Below are 26,817 nucleotides of genomic sequence, written 5' to 3'. Positions count from 1 at the left end.
TTTGAATGACACATAGCAATTTTCAAGCACCTTCCTTCTCTGATATCCTCAACCTGCTGCTTCGTCTCTGGACAAGAGAGCTCTGCAATCTGGGCTCCATCAACATCATTATGGGATTTAAGAGAAACCCAAGAAGTTATTGTTTATTCACTTGCCTCCAGGCAGGACTGTGATTAGCTCTTGCGGATATATAGCTGTCTTCCATGGGCCAAAAAAGTCTCTCACAAAGCATGACTGATTGGTAACTTTGAAGGAGTTGATTTAATCTGTTCTCAGTTTCTCTGCCAGTGAAATGGGTATTGTGATCTGAACAGAGAATGACAAGACCTTTGGCTTAAATATGTGCAATTTGAAATGGGATATGATCACTTTTTTTGTTGGGGGCTGTAATAGAATAAAATGGACAAATATTTTGCAGCTCCTCCCATCAAGAGACTTAGTCTACTTCCCTACCCCTTGAAGCTGGGTTGCCTTGCGACTTGCTTTGACCAAGGAATGTGGTGTAAGTAATGTTGTAGGAGCTCTAGACTAAGCCTCAAGGAGCCTTGCAGCTTCCATCTTCATCCTCTTAGAATGTCCCCTCTACCATGTAAGGAATATGGAGCCGACTTCTGAAGGAAAAGAGACCATGTGCAGAGAGACAGCCAGCCCCCCAGGGCCCTGGACTAGTGAGTAAGGCCATCTTAGATGCTCCAGTTTCAGTCCAGCCACCAGGGAATTGCAGCCACATGATGCCCACAGCAGGACCGGCAGAACCAAACTGCTGAGCCCAACCCAAACTGCCAACCCACAGAATCATGAGAAACACTGAACTGCTGTTGCTTTAAGTGAATAAACTTTGAGGTACTCTATTAGTTTCCTAGGGATGCCATAAGAAATTGTCATGAGCCTGGTGGCCTAAAACAACAGAAATTTATTCTCACGCTGTTCTGGAAGCCAGAGGTCCAAAATCAAGGTGTCAGCAGGACCTGCTCCCTCTAAAGGCTCTAGGGAAGAACCTTTCCTTGCTCTTCCAGCTTCTGGGGGTTGCTGGCAGACCTTGGTGTTCCTTGGCTTGTGGTGACATAACTGCATTCTCTGCCTGTCTTCACATGGCCTCCTCTCTGTGTGGCTCTGTGTCTCTTCTCATAAGGACACCAGTGATTGGATTTAGGGTCCACCCTAATCCAGTGTGACCTCATCTTAACTTGATTACATTTGCAAAAACGTTATTTACGAAATAAGATGACGTTCACAAAGACTTAGGAATCTTCTCGAGGGGACACAACTCAATGCACAACATGTGGTTTGTTTAACATGTAGCTAATACTGGTACTCTTTCTATCATTTTTGTACTTCAAACGTATGAAGATAAATGTAAAGAAAATAAAACAGAAAGGATAACCATGTTCTTAAAGATACTATATGACAGTGCCACTGAGTTTCAAAATCTCCCAGGAAGAAAATATCTAAGTTGACTATCTTAATTACTGTTAGTGCCAAGCAAAATTTATGATATATTAGACAGTATCAGGTATTTTAAATGTCTTTAGTCACATGTAAGCCTTATTTTATAGGGGGAAAAAAACAACAACTGCATGCTTTCTCTCTGAGATGAAAGAATCCTCTGTTAGCATTGCGTGTGATATTTGTGTGAAAGTCAAAGCCTTGTTAGAGCCTCTGGTTACCGCTGCCCCACTTCTCCTCTGCTTGATCCAAACTTTTGAAAGGAGTGGTCTCTACCAACTTCCTCCATTTCCTCTGCACTGACTCCCTTCATAACCTGTGAAATCTGACTTCCTTCCCCACAGCTCCACTAAAACTGCTGTCTCAGAGGTTCCCACTGATCACCATCGAGTCAAATCGGATGCCTCTTTCTTTGTCCTCATAATTTTGCATCTGACCTGTTTAACTGCCCTGTTACCTCCCTTTTCTGATACCACCCCAGTCTGCCACATCTTAGTCAAATTCTTCCTCCTCTCCGTATAGCTCTTCTCTTGCACCAACTAGCAGTGACCCTCTAGGCCCATTCCTTTTCTCTTCCCAGTCTACGTCCCCACTTAGAAAATGTGTCCATTCTTCCTTCCCAGCCCCATCGTATCGATGACTTCCTAATCAATATTTTCCATCCTGACCTATCATTTAAGCCGCAAGCCTTGTATCTCAAACTGCCCACTAGAAATGTTGTATATTTTATGCTCATCTGTACTAGTCAGGGTAGGCTTGGTTTTGCTGTGCTAACAAATAATCCCCAAATCTTAGTGGCCTATAAAAACAAAGACTTCCAGAGAGCAGTTGTGGCTCTGCTCTGTCTCTACGCTAGGACACAGGTTGACAGATCAGCCTCTGTCTGGAACATTGCTGGTTGTATAGAAAAGGAAGCAATGATATGACCAAGGGGAGCCAGCTCTGAAAGCACACCTCAAAGTGACCACATCACTTTCAACAAGGTGAAAAGTAAACTCCTCTGACAGGGAGGGAGAGCAAATATATGGAAATGTGAAATCTACTATATTCTCTTAAACAAAACTCTACAAGAGAAGCACAAAATCATCCTCCTTAAACCAACTCAAGGTCCTCATTTTCATAATTTCTCATTGGCATCCTCTTTATCCAATTTCCCCAGGAGGGAAATCTTTGTGTTAGCTCTTTTATAAACTTTAGTTTTCCCAATTACAAAAACACTCTTTGAAGAAAACTTGTCAAATATACATCCACACACATCGCATACAAGGAAACAAAAAATCACCAATAATCCTAACACCCAGGTATTATCCAACACTTATCACATGTTAGCACGTGTCCCTCTGCTCACCTCCCTATCACATGTATCAATCTATTTAATCTCTGTAGGGAGACACACACATATTTCCTTTTCCATAAAAAAGATACCATACTATACAAATAGCTTTGTGGCTGTTAAAAAACTTACTAAGATTACTCTAATAGTTTCTTTCTCCCCATTATTTTAAAATATCCTCTATGTGGTAATGATGTGCAAATTTAAATATCCAGCTTTGACCTCTCCCCTGAGCCCCAGATTCCCGAATAAAACTACGTAGTAGGTAATTCCAGGGCTTCCCTGGTGGCGCAGTGGTTGAGAGTCCGCCTGCCGATGCAGAGGACACGGGTTCGTGCCCCGGTCCGGGAAGATCCCACATGCCATGGAGCGGCTGGGCCCGTGAGCCATGGTTGCTGAGCCTGCGCGTCCGGAGCCTGTGCTCCGCAACGGGAGATGCCGCAGCAATGAGAGGCCCGTGTACCGCAAAAAAAAAAAAAAAAAAAAAAAAAACACAAAAATCTATGTAATAGGTAATTCCAGTTGAATTTCTAATATGCATCTTAGTATGTCCCCAATTAAACTCCTGATTCAGCCTGAAAGCCTATTCTTCATCCAGCCTTTTTTATCTGTTAAAAGCATCAACATCCACACATAACTCTAACCTGAGAGACATTTTGATTCCTCTTTTTCTCTCATTGTTCTCCATGCCACATCTAATCCATCAACCCAATTTCCAAAATATGTCTCAGAGCTGACGGCTTCTCTCCCTCTATTCTCGGCTCTCCAGTCCTGCCACAGTCACCTTTCCCCTGGACCCTGTACTACCTCTCACCTGGCCTTGCTTCTGCTCATTTCTTCTCCATAGCGGAGCCAGAGTGATCCTCTAAACACAGAGGTCAATCACATCGTGCCTCTGCTCTCAAAACCTTCCCATTGCACTTGGAATAACATTTGAACATTTTCCTCGGCTTCTAAGGACTTTTTTTTTTTTTTTTTTTTTTTTTTTTGCGATACGCGGGCCTCTCACTGCCGTGGCCCCTCCCGTTGTGGAGCACAGGCTCCGGACGCGCAGGCTCAGCGGCCATGGCTCACGGGCCCAGCCGCTCCGCGGGGTCTTCCCGGACCGGGGCACGAACCCGTGTCCCCTGCATCGGCAGGCGGACTCTCAACCACTGCGGCACCAGGGAAGCCCTAAGTGCCTTTTTATGATTTCGTTTCTGCCTACTTTTCTCTTCATCTCTACCACTCCCCACCCCCACCCCCCCTCACTCACTCTATCCAGACACACTGGCTCTCTTTTCTTCCAACACATCAGCCTTACTTTTGCCCTGGGTATGGCACTTGCTAACTAACTCCCCTGCCTGGTCCTGGCCAGAGCTCATCTCCTTAGGGATGCCTTCCTTGACCATTCCATCTTAAGGTATCCACACACCTGACATGGCCCTTTTTACATTCTCTAAATACATAGCACCATATCTTACCTGCTATTTCCTTTTCATTTCCTGGTTTATTTCTTTATTGTCTTCCCATTGGAAAAATGACTTCTTTCAGGACAAGAACCTTGTCTGCTTATTCACTGCTCTATCCTCACCTCTTAGAACACACACTGCCAGGCACATAGTTGACTACAATCAATATGCATGAAATCAGCCAGTGAATAAATATTTAGTTGTTTCTCAAGTCCAGCTGATTCCCCTTGAAGTATCTGTTGACGCAGACCCTTTGCTTTCCATGCTCATTAACGCCAGCCTAATCCCAGACATCACCTCACGTCGGAATGACTGCAACTGCCTCCTTACCCCTCTCGTGGAGCCCCCTCGAACCCATTCTTCGCACTATACCAGTTTCATCTGTCAATCACCTCCCTGTCCTTCAGGCCTGGCTGAGGCCTCACCCCCTCACCCTCTAGGGCTGCTACTCCTTCCTTCCCCTCTGAGTTATGTCAACATTTCATTCCTGCCCTTAACCCTCACCTGGCCATGCAAGCAAACACCATCTCTTGTGTTCACTTATGTGAATCTGCTCACTCCAGCTGAATTCTGGGGGCATAAACTTGTTGTTTTGGGGGTTTGGGTTTTTTGTTTGTTTGTTTCTCATAATGCCTAGAGAGAATCATAGGCAATCAAAAAATTCATGTGAGTTGAATGAAATTATTGGGTAGAGAATAAGATACAATAGGCAAATTGGAGACATATACACACTACTGTATATAAAATAGATAACTAATAATAACCTATTGCAGAACATAGGGAACTCTACCCAATACTCTGTAATGGCCTATATGAGAAAAGAATCCAGAAAAGGGTGGATATATGTATACGTATAACTGATTCACTTTGCTGTACAGCAGAAACTAACACAACATTGTAAATCAACTATATTCCAATAAAGGTTAATTTTAAAAAATAGGCAAATTGGATACCCCTTCTAAAGGGATACTGTGAGAACAGGTAGTGATTTAGAATGAAAGAGTAAAATACCAGTAGGTAAAGCAAACCAGAGGCAATCCTGTTCCCATAGAGAACAGAAGGCCAGCATTGCCTTGAAACAACGCTTACGGTAAATAGCAGGATAAAGTGCATTTTTAGTGGACTTTGAACCCAAGTTTTTCTACGAGCAAAAGGGAAAGGGGATGGTCATTCTGGTGTAAATTACTGCATGAGGACAAAAAGCACCCCTAACCCTAACAACCCAGGGCCTCAGGGGGGTAACTTCTTGATGAGACCCCAAGTTCTCTTGAGTGTTCAGAGGACACAGCACAGAACTGACTACAGAGAACTCAAACAGCTCCAACAAAGAAGATGTCTGCTATGTGCTGAGTATTGCCCTGTGTAGCAACAAGGCAAAGCAGAGATTTGGGGAAAAACATTTCTATCCATGGCCTTTCTTCCCAGTTTGCCTCATTTGAGGTGTGGTACAATAGAGGAACTACATCTCCCTGATCGAACGGGGGAGAATCAGCCCAACCATGCAGTTTTACCAAGCCCCAAATATCCCCATAAGGATTTTACATTTGGTAGTGTCTACATTGCACAACTATTTTAATCCCTAAAGAATGACTTCAGACGTCATACAGGGATCTGGGAGAGAAGCTGAATAGGAAGAGGTAAGAGACATTGAAGAGAAGGGGTCAAGATTTCTAATACAGTCTTAAAAGAATGATAAAACCAGGCGGGGGTGTGAATGTGAGGAAATGGGAACTTGTAGGGCCACTGGCAGGCGTGTAAATAGGTATAACTTTTCTGGGAAGCAACTTGGCCATGTGTAGCAAAAGCTTGAAAAATGCTTCTTTCCTTTAAGCAAGCAATGCCACTTCTAGAAATTTTAAGGGAGTATTTGCACTAACACATAAAGATATATACATAAAACTGTTCATCAAGCTCTGTACAGTATTATAAAAAAATCAGAAACTATCTTAAGGCCCAATCATAGAGAATTAATTCAATAAATCACTGTATATCTAATCAACACAATTTTATACAGCCTATGTAAATTATAATGTAGCTCTACATGGATGAACATGGAGAGTTCATACTATTAAATTTAAAAAATACAGCATAAAACAAGTGCAATGTGATCTCATTTTTCTAAAAGTGGAAAGATGTACATCCAAATATTAAGAGCTATGACTTATGGGTAATAGAAATTTTTGCTTGTTGTACTTTCCTACTTTTAATGATGAACATGGATGAGAGAACAGAATGTGGATGAAACACTGGTTCTGCCATTGCCATTTCTGCTTTTCTGATCCTGCATCTGATCTAAACACAGTGGGACATAACATAATGGTCTTATACCCTAGGCCAACTTTGCCAGTTTGTTTGATTTCAGCGCACCCTGCATACAGATGCCTTCCTATATACTTTCAGAGATATCATTCTGTTTTTATTCTGCGTACCCCTAAGTTGTCAGTGTAGCAAACTATACTACTAAAGTGCAAACTCTACAAGCACAGGGACCACACTTAACCACAACTGCATAAACTCTGTTGTAATTTCCTAGAGCCTAGAGAACCTTTATAGCTGCTGATTGGTAATAAATTAGACTGAACATTCTTGGGAAAAGGAATAGCACATTCCTGTTGCTTTAGCCACTGATTATTGACCAAAACATGAATAAGCACCTGGTGTTTACCACTGAAGAGAACTAAGCACTCTTTTTTCTTAGCTTCCTCCAGCAAGAAGTCTGAGTAGTCACATCCCTGTCTGTTACAGAGGATGGAAGGCTGAGGTGTTTTTAACATCATCTCATTCCATCACTAGCTCTGTGTGGGGGGTGGAGATGTGAGACCTGGTCCCCTGAACTCTTCCTCTCTCCCTAGGTAACCACATGACATAATTATATTTTCTTTGCCATGCAGAAGTAAACACTGACTTTACATGTACATGTGAATTGTCAGAGCTCAAAGAACTCCAATTGAAAAGCTCACCCTGGCAGAAGGTTCTTTCTATTGTACTAGATGACTGAAGTTCAAGTGGAGCTTTTCCAAGAATCCAAAAATAAAATGATTCTGAATGTGAAAGACCAAAATTCTGAGTTCAATTGCCTGAAGCCTCTTCTCGTGGTTTTTGGTCTAGAACACGTCCAATGAATGAAGCAATTTCTGAAAGCAACCACATCCTGCTCTGCCATCACTACTAAAGAATAGCACTGTTTCACTGCAGACGTGCATGTAGACATATGAATACATATATTTTATGCTTGCATCATTTTTGCAGACAAAATTAGCAAACACTTCTCAGGAACAGCTCAGTGCCGCCTTCTTGTTCTGGTCTTTATGCCGAAAATTATTGAGATTGTTCTTTTTTTATTGAAGTATACTTGATTTACAATGTCATGTTATGATCTCATTACATTGTCAATGTCAATGTCACTTTGTACATTGGGGACGCGGGTTCGTGCCCTGGTCTGGGAAGATTCCACATGCCGCGCGGAGCGGCTGGGCCCGTGAGCCCTGGCCGCTGAGCCTGCGCATCCGGAGCCTGTGCTCCGCAATGGGAGAGGCCACAACAGTGAGAGGCAAAAAAAAAAAAAAAACTGAGACAGTAGCATGGTGTATAGTGGTTTAGGGAGAGGATTCTGAAGCAAGGCTGCCTGCATTTGAATAACAGCTCTGGTCTTAGCTCTTTGTGACTTTGGACAATTTTCGTAAGTCCTTAGTGCCCAGTTTTTCCATCTGTAAAATGGAGATAGTAATTGTTCCTACATCACAGGGGTGAATGAGTTATGATATGCATAGACCCATACCTGCCATACAGTAAGAATTATACAAGCATAAGTCATTATTATTTACCCCTTTCAATCCTTAATGTCCAGAGGATCATTAATATTTTTTCTACATTGTGCATTTTTCCTCTCTTTACCCAAGGTCCTTACATTACTTTAATATTTGATCTAGTTCTATATCCTGTGTTTGAAAGAAACTAAGATTTTGTTTAATGAATTTTCAGAATAGTAATAATAATTTTTATAACACACGAAAGCCCTAAACGCTACTAAGAAAGAAAGGTAGTTGATAAGACTTGGCGCTCATACAAGGAATGTATTATGACACTTAATGCAGCAGTGCCTGAATTCCCCAATGCAAACATAATTATGAACTGCTTAATTCAGATGTAGTCTTTCCTTTGCGCACAGGAAGTTAGTGACAGTTAAACTGAAACAAAGACAAATATCTAACACTTATAAGAAATTAAACTTTACTCTTCCAGCTTAGAAAAATTCAGTGGTAGATCTTTTCTCTTGTATCTCCCCAAGCTGTGGGTTCTAGAGAGATGTTCAACTGTAACACATCATACGATCACATCATACAATTACACTTGGTGCTCAAAATGAAACAAAAAAAAAATCCTATGATGATTTCCAACACATGGAAATTTAGGTTTCATAAGAATATGAAAGAGCCAGGGCAATCATGGGGGAATGGGCACTGGTGGGCATTCCCAGGTTCCTCCTTCACTTTGGTCCTGCCCCTAGACTGGGCAATGCTGCTTGCAGGAAGCCAAAGAATTTGGGAACAATGAGGAACATTCTTTTCCTACTGTGAGGTAGTCTGCTCACTCTTTCTTTAGGCTGGTATGGGCAGAACTCAGCTTTTTACAAGTAAAATTTTTAATATATCAGATATGAGTATTTCCTTTATAGGAAGCACATTGATTTAACCCCACAAACATTTTTTAATGATAGTTTGTATCATTCAGGGTAGAAAGGTGAAAAATATGCTGAATGTACTGATGGCCATATTTGCAACATTGCCTTACTTTTTTAAGTTGATCTATTTTAAAAAAAGAATAGTACATAGGCATGCAAGGGAAAATATTTTCTTTTCCAACTTCAAAACTGCAAAACATCACAGTTTGTTTACATGTTAAACACTGATCAGAACAATTTGCAATGCTGCTACTGAAAGGTTTTTTTTTTTTTTTAATTACTTACTTACTTGCTTTTAAAGGAAATTCTTAAGAAATGTGGATCAAAATAGCACATGCCCAATTAAGAACAGTCTTTGGAGCAGTTTGTAATCCCAGCTCTGCGTCTGATGTTTGCATGGCCTTGAACAAATTACATGGCCTGTGCAACTGCATCTCCAAGCTTCATTTTCTTCTTCTGTATGAGACATCAGGTGAGTCTCATAGGGTTTTTGTAAGAATCTAACAATATAATCTGTTAAGCACATAATACAGTGTCTAGGACATACTAAATGATCAATAAATGGTGCACTTTAATATTATCTTAATACTAGGTATGCCCTTATTAATCCATTCCTTTGAACAATAATTTCTGCCAAGCTCCTCTGCATAACTCTCTACACAGTACACAAAATGCTTCCAAAGGGAAAACAGAACCCCCTAAACAGGAATATCCAATCCTTATTTTTGCCTGAGGATTAGGGAACATTTTAAATTTTATTTAACTTGAGGGGGGCCTTTCTTGGTCAGATTGCATCATGCATTCTGTTCCACTGGGTGTGTCTGGTATCCTCAGCACAGAGATGGAAGACATATGAGCAAGAACTTCAACCCCAAGGGGGCTCCAACCTGCTACTGGCATCATTGTTCCCAGCCCATTGGTCCCTGCACAGGAAGTTCTCCAGCTTCAGCTTTCCTTCCTACCTTTCTTTCTTAGAATCTTCAAGTTGGTGGCAATGGAGATGATGACGACAATGATGAAGCTGATAGTAATGTGGATGAAGCCAGCTAGCATTTATTTAACATTTATTCTGAGCCAGGCACTCTAAGCACTTTGTATATATTATTTCACTTAATCGTCTCAACATACAAGGTAGGTATTGATACGATGAATATCTCCATTCAACATATAAAAACTCAAAGTTTAGAGAGGTTAAATAGCATGCCCAGTGTCACACAGTTAGTCTGGTGCAGAGAGCCAATCGGTAAGCAGATGTGATTCCAGCCAGGGCCTTTATTCTTTTTTTTTTTTTTAGAATCTTTGTTTTTATTTCAGTTTTGATTATCTTGTTTCGTTGGATTAATAGACTAGTATTTGTCATGGTTACACAGGTCTTATTGGTTTTTTAAATTAATTTTTATTGGAATATAGTTGACTTACAATGTTATGTTAGTTTCTACTGTACAGCAAAATGAATCAGCCATACATATACATATATTCCCCCTTTTTTGGACTTCCTTCCCATCCAGGTCACCACAGAGCACTGAGTAGAGTTCCCTGTGCTATACAGTATGTTCTCGTTCATTATCTATTTTATACATAGTATCAACAGTGTATATGTGTCAATCCCAATCTCCCAATTCCTCCCATCCTCCCACTTACCCCTCGGTATCCATACATTTGTTCTCTATGTGTCTCTATTTCTGCTTTGCAAATAGGATCATCCATACCATTTTAAGTAAGTCAGAAAGGGCCTTTATTCTGAACCCCCAGGCTACACCAACCCCACTGCTGCTTTCAAGACTGCCTTGTAGGGATCAGTGCAGGTTCTACTGCTCTCCTCAGATTGATTCCACCCAACCCCAAGGCTCTAACACATTTCTGTCAGTCATACCACCTGACCTGAAATTCACAGAGACAGAAGAGCAGCAGCTATGACAAGTGGTACATCCATCAGGAACTTCAGTTTGATTTCCCTCAGCCCCCAAACCAACTGCCCCTCCTGCATGGCAACAGGCACGAAACCCGATGCAGAAAAAAATCCCCATAGGGAAATCCCTGATATACTTTATGCCTTTTGACTACTACCTTTCGGCCTCCAACATTAATACACAGTACACAACAATAATTAAACTCATTTTAAAGATGAAGAAATAGTAAGGTAAGAGAAATGGTTTGCTCACAGCTACACAACAGGTGGAAATAAAAAGGCCAGTAAAGCTCAATATGCCCTCTGCAAGACCTTACCACCTCATTATTCCGGGCTTCTAATTCCCCGTGGCTGAAACCTCTTCACAGTCTAGCAGCACAAAAATGGACTGTGGAACTAGCCTTTCACAGGCTCGGCTAAAAGAAGACTAACTAATCCTAGAGCAATGAGGGTAGTAAAATAATAAGTTGACCCTTCAGGATGAATTTCATATTATCTTTTAACCAGACAGTCTAGATTTCTCAGGGCACGACAAAAATGTCTCCAAACACTTCTCGGCAGTTTTCAGTGGAGGAAAAACTGCAGTTAAAGCACCTTTAGTGAGAGCAGTAGATGTGCTTGCATTTAGTTTGTGCAATTTTCATTATGAATTGGATGGTGGGTTGGATCTATGTCCTTAGTTCTTTGCTGGAGTGCTAGAAATGTAAAAATGTCAGCCACAGGCCATTCCTTTTTGTTTATTTAAACGGAGAATTTAAAAAATCACTTTTTCCACTTCATGGCTCCTTTGGACCAGAGAATAAAAATAGCGATGTCAGTAGGAGCCAAACTTTTTTCTGGAAAAATAAAACGAGAGGGGAAAGCGTCCTCCTCAGAACAACCGAAATCTTGAAGCAGCTGCCTCAAAGCAAAACTCTCCTCATTTCAACCACTTCTTCTCTCGCCCCTTCTCGGAGCATCCTCAAAGCAAGGCGCAGTTTATGAGAAACTCCGTGGCGTGCCCAGCACTGCTAACCGGGAGTCCTTCCCACTACCCGGGCCCGGCCACCTGTCAACCCCGACGGCGGCGCGGGCGAGGCGGGGCTGGGGACGTGGCTCCGGGAAGAGGCACTGGTGACAGGACCATCAGGGGAACTGGGATTCTCGGGGAGGGGCTGGCTGAGCCCAGCCCTCGGGCCATCCCGCACTCAACGGCCCCACCGCAGCCGCCTCGAGGCCCCGGGCCCCCCGCCGTGTCTCGGGCGCCACTCCTCCCCGCGGACTCCCTGGGACTCTGGCGGCGGCAACCTCCACCCCCACCCCTTGGAGCTGCCCAGGCGCCGCACTCCACCAGCTGGGGCGGTGCGGCCGCGAGTCCGCCGCGGGGCGCCTCTTACCTGTTGATCTTGAGCGCGAACGCGCGGCGCTCTGCGCTCGGCAGCGTGGCCATGGCGCGCCGGCGGCTCTTCGGCCTCTAGGGTCTCTTGAGGCGCCCAGCGGGGGCCCGGTGCGCCGCAGGGCTGCAGCAGCACGTGCCGAGCGGGACGCGAGCCTCATCTGTCAGTCGCAGCTGGAAACTTCCGCATTTCCACCTTCAGCGCTGAAATCACCCCGGGGGAGGGCCCAACCTCAGAGCTGCGGCGGCCAGCCCTGCCACCCGGCGCCCGGCCCGGCGCCCAGGGAGCGGAGAGCGAGGAGGGTGTGGACCCACCGCGGAATTGCCCTCCGGATGCTCGGACCGCCGGCGCGCTTCTTCCCGGGGCCCTGACCTCAGGCAGAAAGGAGCTCGGGCGGATGACCCGGCGACCACTGAGCGAGGCCGGAAACTCCATCTGCCCGAAGCTGCGAGGCTGCCAAAGGCCTGTGGGCAAGAGCTGGGAACGCGCGCCTTCCGCCCGCCCCGCACAGCTGGCGCGAGGTCGGGAAACCAACCCTGGAATTCTTTGCGCCAGGCCTTGTTAAGTGTTCGCACCATGCCCTGGAGCAGGCAGCTTAAATTTAACAAGAAGAAGGAAAAAAAAAAAAGTTGGTGGAAACTTCAAGAGACATACCAACTTTCGCAAACAGTATGTCCGTCATCCTTATTGGGGTGACTTTAAATAAATACGAGTCCATGCAAGGAATAAACAATTTTTTTTTAACCTGGAGATAAATGCTTTTCTCTGGAGAAACAGTGCACAGCACTTTCCTGTGATTCAAGCATATGCTGCAACCCTGTTTATTTCAGCTTCAGACCGAGAAGTGTATGAAGAAGTCCAGCCCCAAACTCAAGAAAAATATCAGAAAAGTCCCAGTGCTCACTGGAGTGGAAAAGTCTGTGTTTACCGACTTGCTCTAAGTTTTACTCTGCTAGAGCACTCCGTATGTAATGCCTCTGTTTGTCAACTGACCCTTAAAAAAAATACTAAATCGAGATACGTTTGGTTCAAAGCTGCACTACTGTCCAGTAGGTAGCCACTACCCACATGTGGCTATGGACCACTTGAAATTATAGTTAGTCTGAATTGAGATGTGCTGTGTAAAATTCGCACCGAACTTTGAACACAGTACAGACTGCCTTTCTTTCTCTGGTTTCAGCTAGCTCAGGTAGTTTAGTAATTCTTCAGAGCTGGTTAGGTAACTCTCCTCCCCCTCCCCACTTCAAGTATCAATGGCTTTAAGCATAGTATAAGGCACAGGTCATAAGTGAGACATTACATAGACTATGAAACGAGACCTAAAGAAAAGAAAACTTTTTGAAATGTGGAGTTTCTGACTTTCAAAATTCTCTCAGGTATGTTTACCACACTGGAATTTATAAGCAAAGATGTACATAGAAAAATACTAAGAGAACAATTCAATAATAACAATTCAATACCTCTTCAAACTGGGAACAAATAGATGATTTGTAGAAAATTGTTTTACACTAGAATCTTCAGTCTACCGTGTACTAAGTCAGCCTTTCGGATGGGCTTCTCTTAGTTTCTGAATGATAGTGACATACACTTTCATACAGGGCAAAATATATTGTTGTCCACACAAACATAAATAAAATGTAATGAGAGTATCTCAAATTTTCAGAATTTGCAATTAAGGAAAACTTTTGTGTGGGGGGGGGAGAGGGGGAGGAATCTTAAAATCTCCCATCTTATGTCAGCTTATGCTGCATTCAACTCATTCACCTTAGCATTTGGTACGTAACTATGAAAGTAAAGCCAGCATCATTATCCTCCATCCCATCAATTCCTTAGTTAGAAATGATGGTTAGAAATGACTCCAGATTTCCTTAACAGCCTTTTGGTAATTCACCATGAGTGTGTTATCCACTAAATTAGGCAAATGCCTATTTTTAAATATTCTATCTGCTCTTGGGTACAGTCACAGATCTCTGGCAAACTTCAAAAATAGCTAAGTGCCTTGCTTCATTTCTCACTCCCTCCTATTTCCCTCTAGGGCTTCTTTCCTAATTGCCACTCTGTCCAAAGCCCACTCTGAAAGGCTTCCTTCTTTCCACACCATGTGACATCTCTAGACCTTCCTCTTTCTCTGCATCTTTGTGTCATTTGATTTTGTTTCTCACCTTTATAAAATTCCTCCCTTCTATGACAGATCTTATATCAATTATCCCAAATTCTCCTGTAGTTTTCTCCATAACTTCTTTTTCTTACCTCCTCAGAAAGCCAATCTCTTTCTTTACATTGCATCTTACTTATTTTTTACAACAGACAAATAACACTTACCTTGTACCAGGGCCTGTATCAAGCGCTTTTCAAATATTAATTAATAACAACCCTTAAGTAATAACATTATCCTCACTTTGCAGCTGGGGAAACCAAGGCTCAGAGAGGTTAAGTGACTGGCCCGAGATCACAGACTAGTACGGGGCATTTCCAACCCCCCCAGATATTTCCACTTAAATATCTTCAAACTCCACAAACATAAAACCGAAACTCTCCGTCTCCTCTACCCAGTTGTATAAGCTTGCTGTCCCTCCATAATCACTCATTTCTGTTTGTGGCACTATTTCCCACTTGCCAGTTAAAAACTTTGGAATCATTTAATGGAGGGGAAAGCAGGAAATCTGGGTTCTGGCTTCAGGTTTTCACTAACTATGTGATCCTGAGCAAGTCACACCCTGTTTGGACCACAAAATTCTCCGTCATAGAATGACCCCATCTGCTCTTCTCTTTATAATGTGTCAGCTCTACTTCTTCCTCTTCTTTACCCTTCAGATCTAATCAGCTAACAAGGCCTGTCATTTATTCTGTATAAACATCACTCCTTCATAAATATCACTGTTCTCACTGCTTCCATTCTGACCCAGCCCTTATAAATTAATGTGTGGATGACAAAAATAAGATTTTAAATGGCTCCCTGCCTATAGCTTCTCCTTATTCCAATCCAGTCTGACTCTACCACTGTATTAATTTTACTAAAATACTGTTTCATCATGTTACTTCCCTGCTCAATTAACTTTGGTGGCTTCCTATAGCCTCTATGACCAAGTGTGACCTTCTCCAACTGGCTTATAGTGGCTTCTCCATGTCATGTAAGTAACTCTATCCCTTACCTCTTTGTTGAAGCAAGGAAGATCTTCAGCTAGAGAAATCGGTGTTCTTCCTGCCTGGGGCCTCCTTTGCTTATGTCATTCTTCTGCCATCCCCACCAGACATCACATCCAGTCTCTCCCCATCCTTTAAAGTTTGAGTCAAGTTGTCAGTTTCCACCTCTACCTAAAGGAGTGTCTCATTCAGTCTGACAGCACCCTTTGTTTAGTTAAATAGGTCGTTACCAATAAACACAGCCTAGTGGAATGCAAGGTCCATAGGACTATAGAGAAAAGGGTGACATTTGTGCATTTCCTTCCTTATTTTGCAAGCCGACCTCCATCAGCTTTCACTCAAATGTCACCTTCCATGACCATCTACTTAACATTGCAATGCCCCTTTCCCTAATCCTGACCCTCCCTAGCTCCTTTTCCAACTTTCATAGCATAGTTTTTCTCCATAGCACTTGTCACTATCTGACATACTACATATTTTATTTATTTGCAAGTTTATTATCGCTCATGCTTCTAGACTATAAGTTCCATGAGTGCAGGGATTTTTGTTTTATTCCTTTCTCTATCTCTATTACCTAGAGTAATGCCTGGTACAAAGTAAGTGTTCAATAAGTTCTTGTTGAATAAATGAATGAAAAAAAGCAGACACTCAATAAATATTTGTTAAATTGAACTTGAATGGGAGTGGCCAAGTTCATGTGTCTTTCAGAAGGAAGTTAGAGCCTTTTTTACTCTCTTGAGTTTTTCAGTTGTGCCTTTTTATGGATATCTTCCAGCACTGTTTTGTAGTTATGTCTTGGGTTGAGAAATCAAACTAGCACATAGGTTACTACTAGCAAGTAGATCTCTTTATTATCGTCTTGTAATTGAGGACAGATATAGAAAGATTTGTTTGCTAGTATTTAAATCCAGCCATAGCTCAGATATTAGAATTTGGAGTTTCTAATTTTCTCCACTTCATTCCTCATATTGTCATAAGAGATCTGTAAATATGAAAAGAATAAAACTAAGAAACTTTCCCTTAATATGTATATATTAGTCCCCCTTATTCATGGTTTCACTTTCCACGGTTTCAGTTACCCTCGGTCAACCAGTCTGAAAATATGAAATGAAAAATTCAAGAAATAAACATAAGTTTTAAAATGCACACTGTTCTGAGTAGCATGATGAAATCTCCCGCTGTCCTGCTCCATCCCACCACAGACATGAATCATCCCTTTGTCCAGTGTATCTGCCCAGTAGTCAGTTATATATATGCATATATATAAAACCGTCTTGGTTATATACGCAGTATCACAGTGCTTGTGTTCAAGCAATGTTTTTCACTTAACAATGGCCACAAAGTGCAACAGTAGTGACCTGGAATCCAGATATGCGAAAGAGAAGAGGTAAAGTGCTTCTTTTAAGGGAAAAGGTGAAAGTTCCTAAATTAATAAGGAAAGAAAAAATATTGTATGTTGAGTTTGCTCAGATCTATGGTAAGAATGAATCTTCTCTCCATGAAATTGTGAAGAAGGGCAAAGAAATTCATACTAGTTTTGCTATCACACTTCAGACTGCAAAAGTTATGACCACGGTATGTGATATGTGCTTATTAATATGGAAAAGGCATTGAATTTGTGCAATAAGATATTTAGAGAGAGAGAGAGACTGCATTCACATAACTTATTACAGTATATTGTTATAACTGTTCTATTTTATTGTTAGTCATTGTTAATCTCTTACTGGGTCTAATTTATAAATTAAACTGTACCACAGGTATGTATGTTTAGGAAAAATCGTATGTATAAGCTTCAATACTATCCACAGTTTCAGGCATCCGCTGAGGGTCTTGGAACATATCCCCTTTGGATAACGGGGTGCTACTGTATACACACGTATTATATACATGTATCTTATATGGTTACTTTACTATGTATATTAGTATTTTAAATGTAGGAGTTAGGCCATATTCTAATGTACAATGCTATTTCATATTCAATAGGAATATTCATACTATAGCATTTTATACCTAGAAGGACCTTGGATTAATTCATGAATGAATGAATAAATTCTCTCATTATCATTTATGTGCCTTCCATTAATCCCCCAAACATTTACCAAGTGGTTCCCATATGTCAGGTTCTGAACTAAATGATACTAGGGGCAAAATCATTAACAATACTTGTTCCCTGACTTCCCAGAATTCACGATCTAGGTACAAGATACATGTTACCAAGGAAAGAAGAGACTTATTCTGTGGGACAATGCAGGAATGTTTTCCTGCACAGAACTCTGTGAGAGTGAGGAAGCACAGACAGGAAATGATTTATTCTTGTGGACAGGGTGTTGGCAGAGAAATTGACGCTGAGGAAGAATGACTTTACTGACCCAGTGACATGGAAACTGGTCTTAAATGACAAGTAAGCATTCACCAGGCAGAGAAGAGTGCATTCAGGATATTCCAGGCAGAAGGAGCACTACATGCAAAGGCAGGGAGCCAGGAGACACTAGTGCCCATCCGAGGAGTCAAAAGTAGGATGGAGTCCAGCGGTGCAGAGAGAAGTGGCGAGAAATGAAGCTTGGAAGGTGGGCGGGACCTGAATGTGAGGGTCCTGTTAAAGAATTCAGACATTATCCTAAAGGCTGTGAAAACCACCAAAAAGGGACTGCTGTTTCTATAAAGGTCATTGCCACCTGGCAATCCATGATAAGGACTGTCCCGTAGAGTACAGACACAGGGTGGTAAGGATTATGTCTCCAGATCTGGCATTGCCATCCCCGTCTTCCTCAGCCTGAGCACACATACACTGGACACTAATGAAGAAATAAATTGCTCTTTACAGCAGGATTTAGGCAATTTTCCCAAAGTCATATCGCATGGAAAGAGGGAGGATTTATGGGGGATAGAAAGTCAGGTGCTGGTCCTCTGGTCTGGTTACCTCTGCCCCTCACTGGAGTGCCCCACACGTGTATGGTTACTGCCTCTTTATTTAGCCACTTTCCCATCAATCTACCATCTTCTCCCTAAAGAATCAGTTACCCATCCCTTGGTTTGTTGTTATGTCTGGGCAATTTCCCAGGCATCCACTAAATGTTGCACTTTCTCCTTCCCCTAGTTTCCACTGTCCCTACAGGGGGAAAAGTTGGGTTCTGATCCACGCCTGGGGGGGTTTAGTGGTGGGCTTCTATTCTAGGCTGCAGCTGACATTTTTCATGTGTAAAATGTGGTTAATAGTGATACCAATTCCAGGATTGTTAAAAAGATTAAATAATATAAAACGCTCATAGTAAGTGACATATAATTATTCCTATTATTATCACTGTTTGAAATGTCTACAGAAGCAAATTACTAAAAGTCTAAATAAAAGTAGTTTAATCTTTAAGTTTATTACCCTAGTAAACCGGAGGAAGGAACTAGGTCAGTAACTCAACAACACCATCAAGCGCCCGGGTTCTTTCTATCCCTCCACTCTGCCCTACTCCGTCCATTGGTCATGTTGGTCATCCCTCTTATGACCTCATGACTACAAGCTGGACTTGTAGCCACGAGGTCAGGACTCCGATTAGCCACAGCACACACCAGCACCCCAAGAAGAGAGAAAGAAAGAGGCTAAGGCTTTCTCCATGAGAAACTCTGCCTTTCCCAGAAGTCCTCCAGGAAACCTGTCCTGAGAACTCACTAGCCAGAGATGGCTCAGAGGCTGCTCCTTGACTGCATGGGAAGCGGGGAAAGTATCTAGAAACAGAAGTGGGTGATTATGTTTGGCTTAGAATTACTCTGATTCATTCTCTTGAGCTGCAAAAACAGAAGAGGGACAAAGGGGAGAGTAGTTGTTGGATAGGCAGTGAACAGAGGCTGCCAGACTCATTTCATTGAGATTAAATAAGACGAAGCACATAAAGGACAGAACATACTGCTGGTTATCGAGTATGCACTCTCAGAACATGTGGGCTGTGATTTTATTATTATTTGACATTTGTACTGCTCTGGAGCCATATAAATTGGGGTTTTCCCCCAGTTTTATTGCAAGATAATTGACATACAGAACTGTATACATTCAAGGTGTACAACATAATGATTTGACTTACACTCATCACAAGATGATTACCAGAACAGGTTTAGGGGATGGAGGACATCCATCATCTCATGTAGATACAACATTAAAATTGTTTTTTAAATTGTTTTTTACATATTTACTATTATTTCCTCAGAATAGAGTCCCAGAAGTGGAAATTGTTAGGTCAAAGTTATAATCTCATGCTAGAAATGCCTGCATGTAATCACGAGGAAATAGTAGACAAACTTAAATTGAGGGACATTCTGCTGAACAATTGCCAATCTTTTAAAAAATGTCAGTGCCATGAAAGACAAAGAAAGGCTGAGGAACTGGTACAGCTTAAAAGCAACTAAACAGCCCGAGCAACTAAAGGCAATGAGGGATGCTGGAGTGGATGGTGGATCAAGAAAAGAACACCATAAACAAAACTACTGAGGCAATTGGCAAGATGTGCCAGCTGACTCTGTATTTGACTCTGTATCAAAATTCCATTTTCTAAATTTGATACTTACACCGTGGTTGCATAAGAAAATAAAGACAATAGCTTTATTCTTAGGAGATGTACACTGAAGTATTTATGCTAAAGGGCAGAATGGTATGATGTCTGCAGCTTACTCTCAGATGGTCATCAATGATGATGACAATGATAATAATGTTTATAATACTAAAATAAAATTGTAAATAATAATAAATTAACTAAATCAATCTAGATGAAGAGTATGTAGAAGTTTCTGCTCTGTAAATTTGAAAACTTTTCAAAATAAAAAGTTAAAGATACAAAAATTACAAACATAATTTTGGCTTTTGTAAGTTTGTGGCAACTTATAAGCAACGTATAAGAGGCTCTTTCATTATACGCTCACTAACACTGGCATTCATTTTTAATTTTTGCAAGTTTACTCAACTAAAAATAAATTTTAAATTATGTGTTTATTAGTTAAATGAGTTGAATATTTTTCCATGTTATTTCATTATAGAGTTGTATTTTTCTTGTGTGTCTATTTGTATCTTGTCCCACTTGCCTATTAAAGCCTTAGAGTTTTTCTTGTTGAGTTGTGTCCACCCTTTTGAGTAATATGTTATCATTGTAGGTTATCTCTCTTTAAGGAACTATGATCTCCCTAAATACCTTGAGCTATTTGGAGAAAAATGGAAACCAGACAAGTTTACAGAATTTTAGAAATTTTGTTGGCCCTGGGTGACTGTCAACACGAGACCGAATTTAATATGCATTTTTGAAATGCTTTTTTCCCATTTCAGTGTTCTTCAATATCCTCCCAGTCACTTCACTCCACCCTATAGCCCCACATATTACCATAAGGATTCAGGTAGCATGACAAGCACCAGGACACTGTCAAAAGATGGAAAAGCAGGCTGCATGGTGATTCTTTGTCCAAATTTTCCTGACTCAGTGTCCCCTGGTCCTCGCACACCACTGACTGGGCAGGACCACAGATTGGATGCCATACTATGGTACAATTCAACCATGTGATCTTTGCAATTCTTATAACAGTGTAGCAGCACGGTGCTGGTGGAGAGTGATATGCAGAATATAGATGTTAAATTCAGGTACTATGTCTGCCATGCCCGCAAACCTATGTCCCAACCACTAACAATTTACGTCTTTTAAGACAAAAGTTCTCAAACTTTGAGAAGATTAGAATTACCTGGAGAGCTAAGAACAAACACAGAGGCCCAGACTCATTGAAACAGGATGAAGCATAGACCTCTATAAGTCTGCCAAGGTCTCCAGATGATTCTGTTATATACCAAAGCTGCTTGAGACTTACCAAATAAAATGCAAATATCCTCAAAGGGTATAAGATTAAAAACCATTATCAGATGAAGTTTTAGCTTGGATTATTTTAACATAGTTGAGAGGGGATAGCTTGAAGAAACGTCAGTTAGTATAGGCAACCTGTATTAGCAGGCATACCGTGAATTTAGAATCCTGACATGGTTCTCTGTCCAGGACCAGATCATCATTCAGCAATAAACTTTTAAAAAATTCAGTACACTTTTAAAAATTGTGAATCACTATGTTGTACACCTGAAACTTATATAAGAGTGTACATCAACTATACCTCATTAAAAACTTAAAAAACAGATTAAAAAAATAAAAACTGAGTATACTAATGTAAATGTCCATGTAACCCATCCAGTGAATATATGACTGATAAATGGAAACAAAACACATCTTTATTATGGTTTCCCACTGCCTCTTCAAAAGTGCATTCAGCAGGGATAAACCTTGCCAATCCCATATGGGAATGTGGGCAGGTCCCATTCTCTTACTCTTAGGTCAAAGTTCTTGGTTGCAAACGTAGTTTCAAATCTGAGACCAGAATGTCCAGCCCAAGATACTGATCAAAACTCCACCTTAAATTTAATGGCAAATATTCCCCCAGCTGGGGAATGCTTGAGCCTGGCAGCCTGCAGAGGCAAAGGAGGGGAAGCATGCATGGTTGCCTTCTTCCCTCCACTTTGTACTATTTTCCCTTTCTTTTCTTCTCCCACCACGGCTGGCTAGCTAGTTTCTGACCTCTTGGGGTTGGAGGAATGGTGAGTATAAGAAAGCTCTTATTATTCAAAGCTGACTCTTTCCTTGGATCTTTTTAGGTCTTTTGGAAGATTGTTTTCCTAGAGATTTCTCTCCTATAAGTCATTTTACTTGGTTTCTTCATTTCTATGCCTCCTGTTTACTTGTGACTCCTTTGCAGCTCCCCTCCAATTTCCTGCTGCTAGGGTCCTCCACTCTCTAAGTGACCCTACTTGATGGGTCCCCAAATGACCCTTGGTTGGATCTTTTCCATGTGGCCCACACCCGATTCATTGAAACTGCTCATCAACTCCTTGGCTTGACAATCCTGGCTGATCTCAACACAACCTCTACCTTTGTGTCCCAGGCCACTTTAACATCCTTGGTCAGGCATCAGGCAGCATACTTGTGTGTCTCCCAGCTGCAATAAAGTTGTCATTTCAAGCTCTAAAATGTGTCTTGGAAGCCTTGGAAGGAAGCTGCAGCCCTCCCTCATTTATGTCTCCTGTCCCCACAGGCAGAAATGGGAACTCTCCTTGGCAAAATCTTCTCAAAAACAAAACAAACAAACAAACAAAAACACTTTAGAAATCCTGTGGGATCCAAGAATCATGGAAATGGTTCTCAGAATCTCCTTGGTAAATTCTGCATATTACCATCGGATCTGGTTGTGGAATATCTTATTTGTTGTATTTGTTTATCCCAGTGGAACTTACATTTCAGCATATTGTTACTATAGTCTTAGATATCCTGCCATTAAGCCACATTTAGGAAGGCCATAGTTCAGGGCATTCTCTTCCCTAGATTAGGAGCTCTTGGAGACTGCAGTAGATTACTGGAAAATGCTACAGATGATGCTTTATTTTGCTAGTAATTTTTTCAATGTCTAATAGATGTAGAGATAAGTACACAGCAATAAATGTACAAAGTAAACACATTCATGTAATAATCACCCAGCTCAAGAAAGAGAATATTACTAGCTTCCAGAAGCCCCCATCTTACCCTTTCCTAGTTGAGTTCTCACAAGGGCAACTAATATCCTATTAACACCATATATCAGTTTTATCTGCTTTTGAAGTTTGTGTAAATGGAAGCTTTTCTGCCTGGTCAACATTTTGTTTGTGGATTCATCCATACTGTTGTCTTCAGTTGGAGACCATTCATTCTCATTACTGTGTGGCCATGCTATGAATATATCTGGACAGTTAATATTTGGTCAATGACTCTTTTCCCTCAAGGGTAGCTTAGAGGTTGACTGTGGCTTCCTAGACCTTCCCGGATTCTAAATAGAATCCACAGGTGAATTCTCAAATCACTGTAAAGATTTGTATGGGGTGCCATGACAAAGCAGTTGAATTGTTTACAATTTTTTTTTTTTTTTTTGCGGTATGCGGGCCTCTCACTGTTGTGGCCTCTCCCATTGTGGAGCACAGGCTCCGGATGCGCAGGCTCAGCAGCCATGGCTCACGGGCCCAGCTGCTCCGCAGCATGTGGGATCCTCCCGGACCAGGGCACCCGTGTCCCCTGCATCGGCAGGTGGACTCTCAACCACTGTGCCACCAGGGAAGCCCCTTTACAATTTTTAAAAGACTGTGTAAAAGGTTATATTCTTTCAGGGAACGAGGTTATTGCTTCTCCCCATTCTTTGTATTTTATCCCATCAATCTGCTCTTTTAATTTGGCTGATTTTGAATCATAGAATATCTAAGCTGGAAAATCACATCTTCTGAGAAACATTTTGCATAAATTCTGATAACAGTTGTATGAATTTCTATTTCCTCAGGAATTATGATAAGAGGTTTATCACATAGGCCTCAAGAAAAATAACAACAGATCCATTCACAGTAACAACTGGAGATCATAAATACTTTTCTGATTATTCCTTGCATTTTACTTTACCATTATATAATGGAATTTTTTCCCCCAATTAAAACAGAAGGCTTCAAAGCATGACAGATTTCTATCTGAGAATAAGATGACATTTAATTTATATATAAATTAAAATTCATATTTTAAAATTCTACAATGAAATTCAATAAGTATTTTGCAAACTTGTCAGCATTTACTTCATGGATTAACATCCACACTACAGTTTTAAATGTGGGAGTTAAAATATTATCTGTATTCTGAATAGTAAATGTAAAGTGTTAAAGATGTGTGTTTTATGAAATCCTGTTTGACATATGTTAAAATGTCATTAGAACATTATTTTAAATGAAAATGTTTTTTTCATTCAGACTGAGGTGTATGTATAACTTCATTCGTTTATTCATTCATTCATTCAACAAGATATTTAATGAGCACCTGCTATGTGCCAGGCATTGCACTAGGCTATAGACATGTCACACAAATAAGATGATGTTGCCACTGTCCTCAGGAGCCTATAGTTTAGTGGAGTTGAGATATAGATAAGTAAATAAATAATTTCTAGACAGGATACTCACTGCTTTAATCAGGCAAACAGGATTCCGTATGTGTTATAGAAGCACACGAAAGACACCAAATCGATCCTTGGAAAGTCATGAAATCTTTCCCAAGGAAGTGATGTGTAAGGTGGGTAAGAAGGTAGCCAGATACAGGTTAGAAGAGTGGTCTAGACATTTGGAAAGACAGAAGCAGCTGGATGCCATTCACTGACATAGGGCATATAGTATGGGAATTGGATTGGAAAAGGAGAAGGGAACATAATTAAATGACCTGGGGACATGAAAATGAACCCGCAAGAATCCCAGAAAGAAATTATCATTAAGATAGCATAGTGGAGTGAAAGGGGGTCAGGACTCAGGCTGACTTGAATTTAACCCCTAGTTTCATCACTTAACAGACGTGTGAAGCTGAACAAACCCTTTAACTTTTCAGAGCCTCAATTTCCCACTGTGCAAAATGGGGACAATAATGTGGACATTGCAGGGTTGTAGGGACGATTAAATGGGATAATGCATGTAAATTATCCCATTTATGGGATAATTGTGCATGCTAGCCCAGTGCCTAGCACATACTGAGCACTCAAAAATTGGAGGCTGTGTTATTTCAGAAGAAAACCAGGGGTTGGGGGAAGATTAATACTTTTGACTAAAGCCAGGAAGATCTGAAATTTTGCAAGATTCCTTTGGCCAAAATTAAAGCTACTAGAATTAGAGTTTCCTTTTCAATTGACAAGTGAACTATAAAAGTGAATGAACTTGTGGCTGCTCAGATAAAGCATGAGTCAGAGTTGTAGTTTCTGCTCTGTGGATACAGTTGTCAACCAGATACACTGAATGTGGGGATGGCCAGTAGCAAAATTATAAAGCAGGCCTGTTTGTCTTCAAACACTCCTGAGCCAGCTTTTAGTTCCCTTGTAAAAATGCAAAACTGACTTCTGATTTGGGGTGAGCCATTGAATATATGCATTTACTTTGGTTTTTACTTGAAACCCAAGTAAGATGACAGTAAAGGAATTGCTTTTTAAGGCAGAAATCTACAATGACAATGAGATTAGGAGGGAAGATAAGAACAATAAGATTTTGGGATTTAGAAGCCATGTAGACAAGAGGTATCCAATTTAATAGACCTGAGAAAGATGCTCCCTTACCTTGCCTTGGAAAAAGCTAGGAAGTACCTGATTACATCAAAGACCTCCCAAAAGACTGGGAATATCAAGTACCTCTGGAAATGTGGATAAAGGTTGGGTTAAAAACAGTGGGATTGGTTTGTAAGTGTGTTTAAGAAGTGGTTAGATCCATAGACCTTCTATTCAACCCTGTATAGCCAGATAACTGTCCCTCTCCCAGCCTGTCAGAGGCTGCATATGGTAAAATAGAATTACTTTCAGGGAACACTTGGCACATTTGGGGATGAGATTCAATACCATAAACAGAAACATTTTTGGAAACATTTACAACCCAATAAAATCCCAAGTCTTTTACCTCTGTTCTAATTTCAGAGCACTGTGGTAATTTCTCTCCGGTATCTGACCAACTTGAGAGGAAAGACATCAAGAGTGCCCCCAATAAATGACCTAGCCAGATGACTCAAAACTAAAGCTGACAGTCAACAAGGCTTACCCATGGGGTCAGAACTTCCAAGAAGCTTTTTTAGTACCTCATTCCTAAATTTGAGTAGACAACCAAAGATTGTCAGACACCTAAGGAGAACCAACTTGAAAGGTAGAGACCAAAACAAACAAACAAAAAAGCAACTGGAAGAAACCAAGCCTATGATGGGATCAGAAAACTATTATAAATATCCACAGAGGGATAAGAGGTGATTTTGAACCCATGAAACAAGAATATTATGTTATTTTTTAAAGGAACATTAAGGGAATAAAAAAGGGGACCTGGGGATTAGCAGAATAAAAAATTCAAAGAAAGTTTGAATGATAAAGTTGAGCAAATCTCCCAGAAAGTAGAGCAAAAAGACAAAGGGGTGGAAAATAAGAGTTTAAAAAAAAAGTGATAGGACCAGAATAAGAAGTTCAAAAGCTGCATTAGAGCAGTCCCACAAAGAGAGAGAAAGAGAAAAATGAAAGAAAGGAAATCATCAATAAAATAATTCTAGAAAGTTCAAGGAGAGGACATGTATTTACATACTGTAAGAGCTACTGAGTGCCTAGATAATAAGTGAAATTAGACGCACTTCAAGGTATATTATTGTGCAATTTCAAAACACTGGTGTATTCATTTGCTAGGTCTGCCATAAAAAGATAAAACAGACTAGGTAGCTTAGAAATTTATTCTCACAGTTCTAGAGGTTGGAAGTCCAAGATCAAGGTGTCATATGACCCCGGGATAGATTTTTGTGTAGAATGTGAAATTAAAGGAATACCTGATCCTTTTGAACATATGAAAAGGATATTTAAAGTGTTTAAGAGTTTGAGATAAATTAGTGATAAGTACATAATAGTAAGCAAACAAACAA

General features: G+C 41.0%; 1 protein-coding gene across 1 annotated transcript in view; it reads right to left on the bottom strand.

Annotated features, from left to right (window-relative positions):
• DOCK8 (dedicator of cytokinesis 8) overlaps positions 1-12,448 on the bottom strand; it is a 221,983-nt gene extending 209,535 nt beyond the window's left edge. The window contains exon 1 of the mRNA XM_027105744.1: positions 12,197-12,448. Coding sequence (XP_026961545.1) covers positions 12,197-12,249 — 53 coding nt within the window. The 5' untranslated portion in view covers positions 12,250-12,448. The remainder of the gene's footprint in view (positions 1-12,196) is intronic.
• Positions 12,449-26,817: the final 14,369 nt, after the last annotated feature.

Source organism: Aethalodelphis obliquidens, unplaced genomic scaffold (genome assembly GCF_003676395.1).
Source record: "Aethalodelphis obliquidens isolate GAN/ISIS:26980383/991018 unplaced genomic scaffold, ASM367639v1 scaffold7, whole genome shotgun sequence".
Lineage (NCBI taxonomy): Eukaryota > Metazoa > Chordata > Mammalia > Artiodactyla > Delphinidae > Aethalodelphis > Aethalodelphis obliquidens.
The sequence above is the reverse complement of the archived record's forward strand: the minus strand, read 5'-3'. Positions and strand labels throughout refer to the sequence as shown.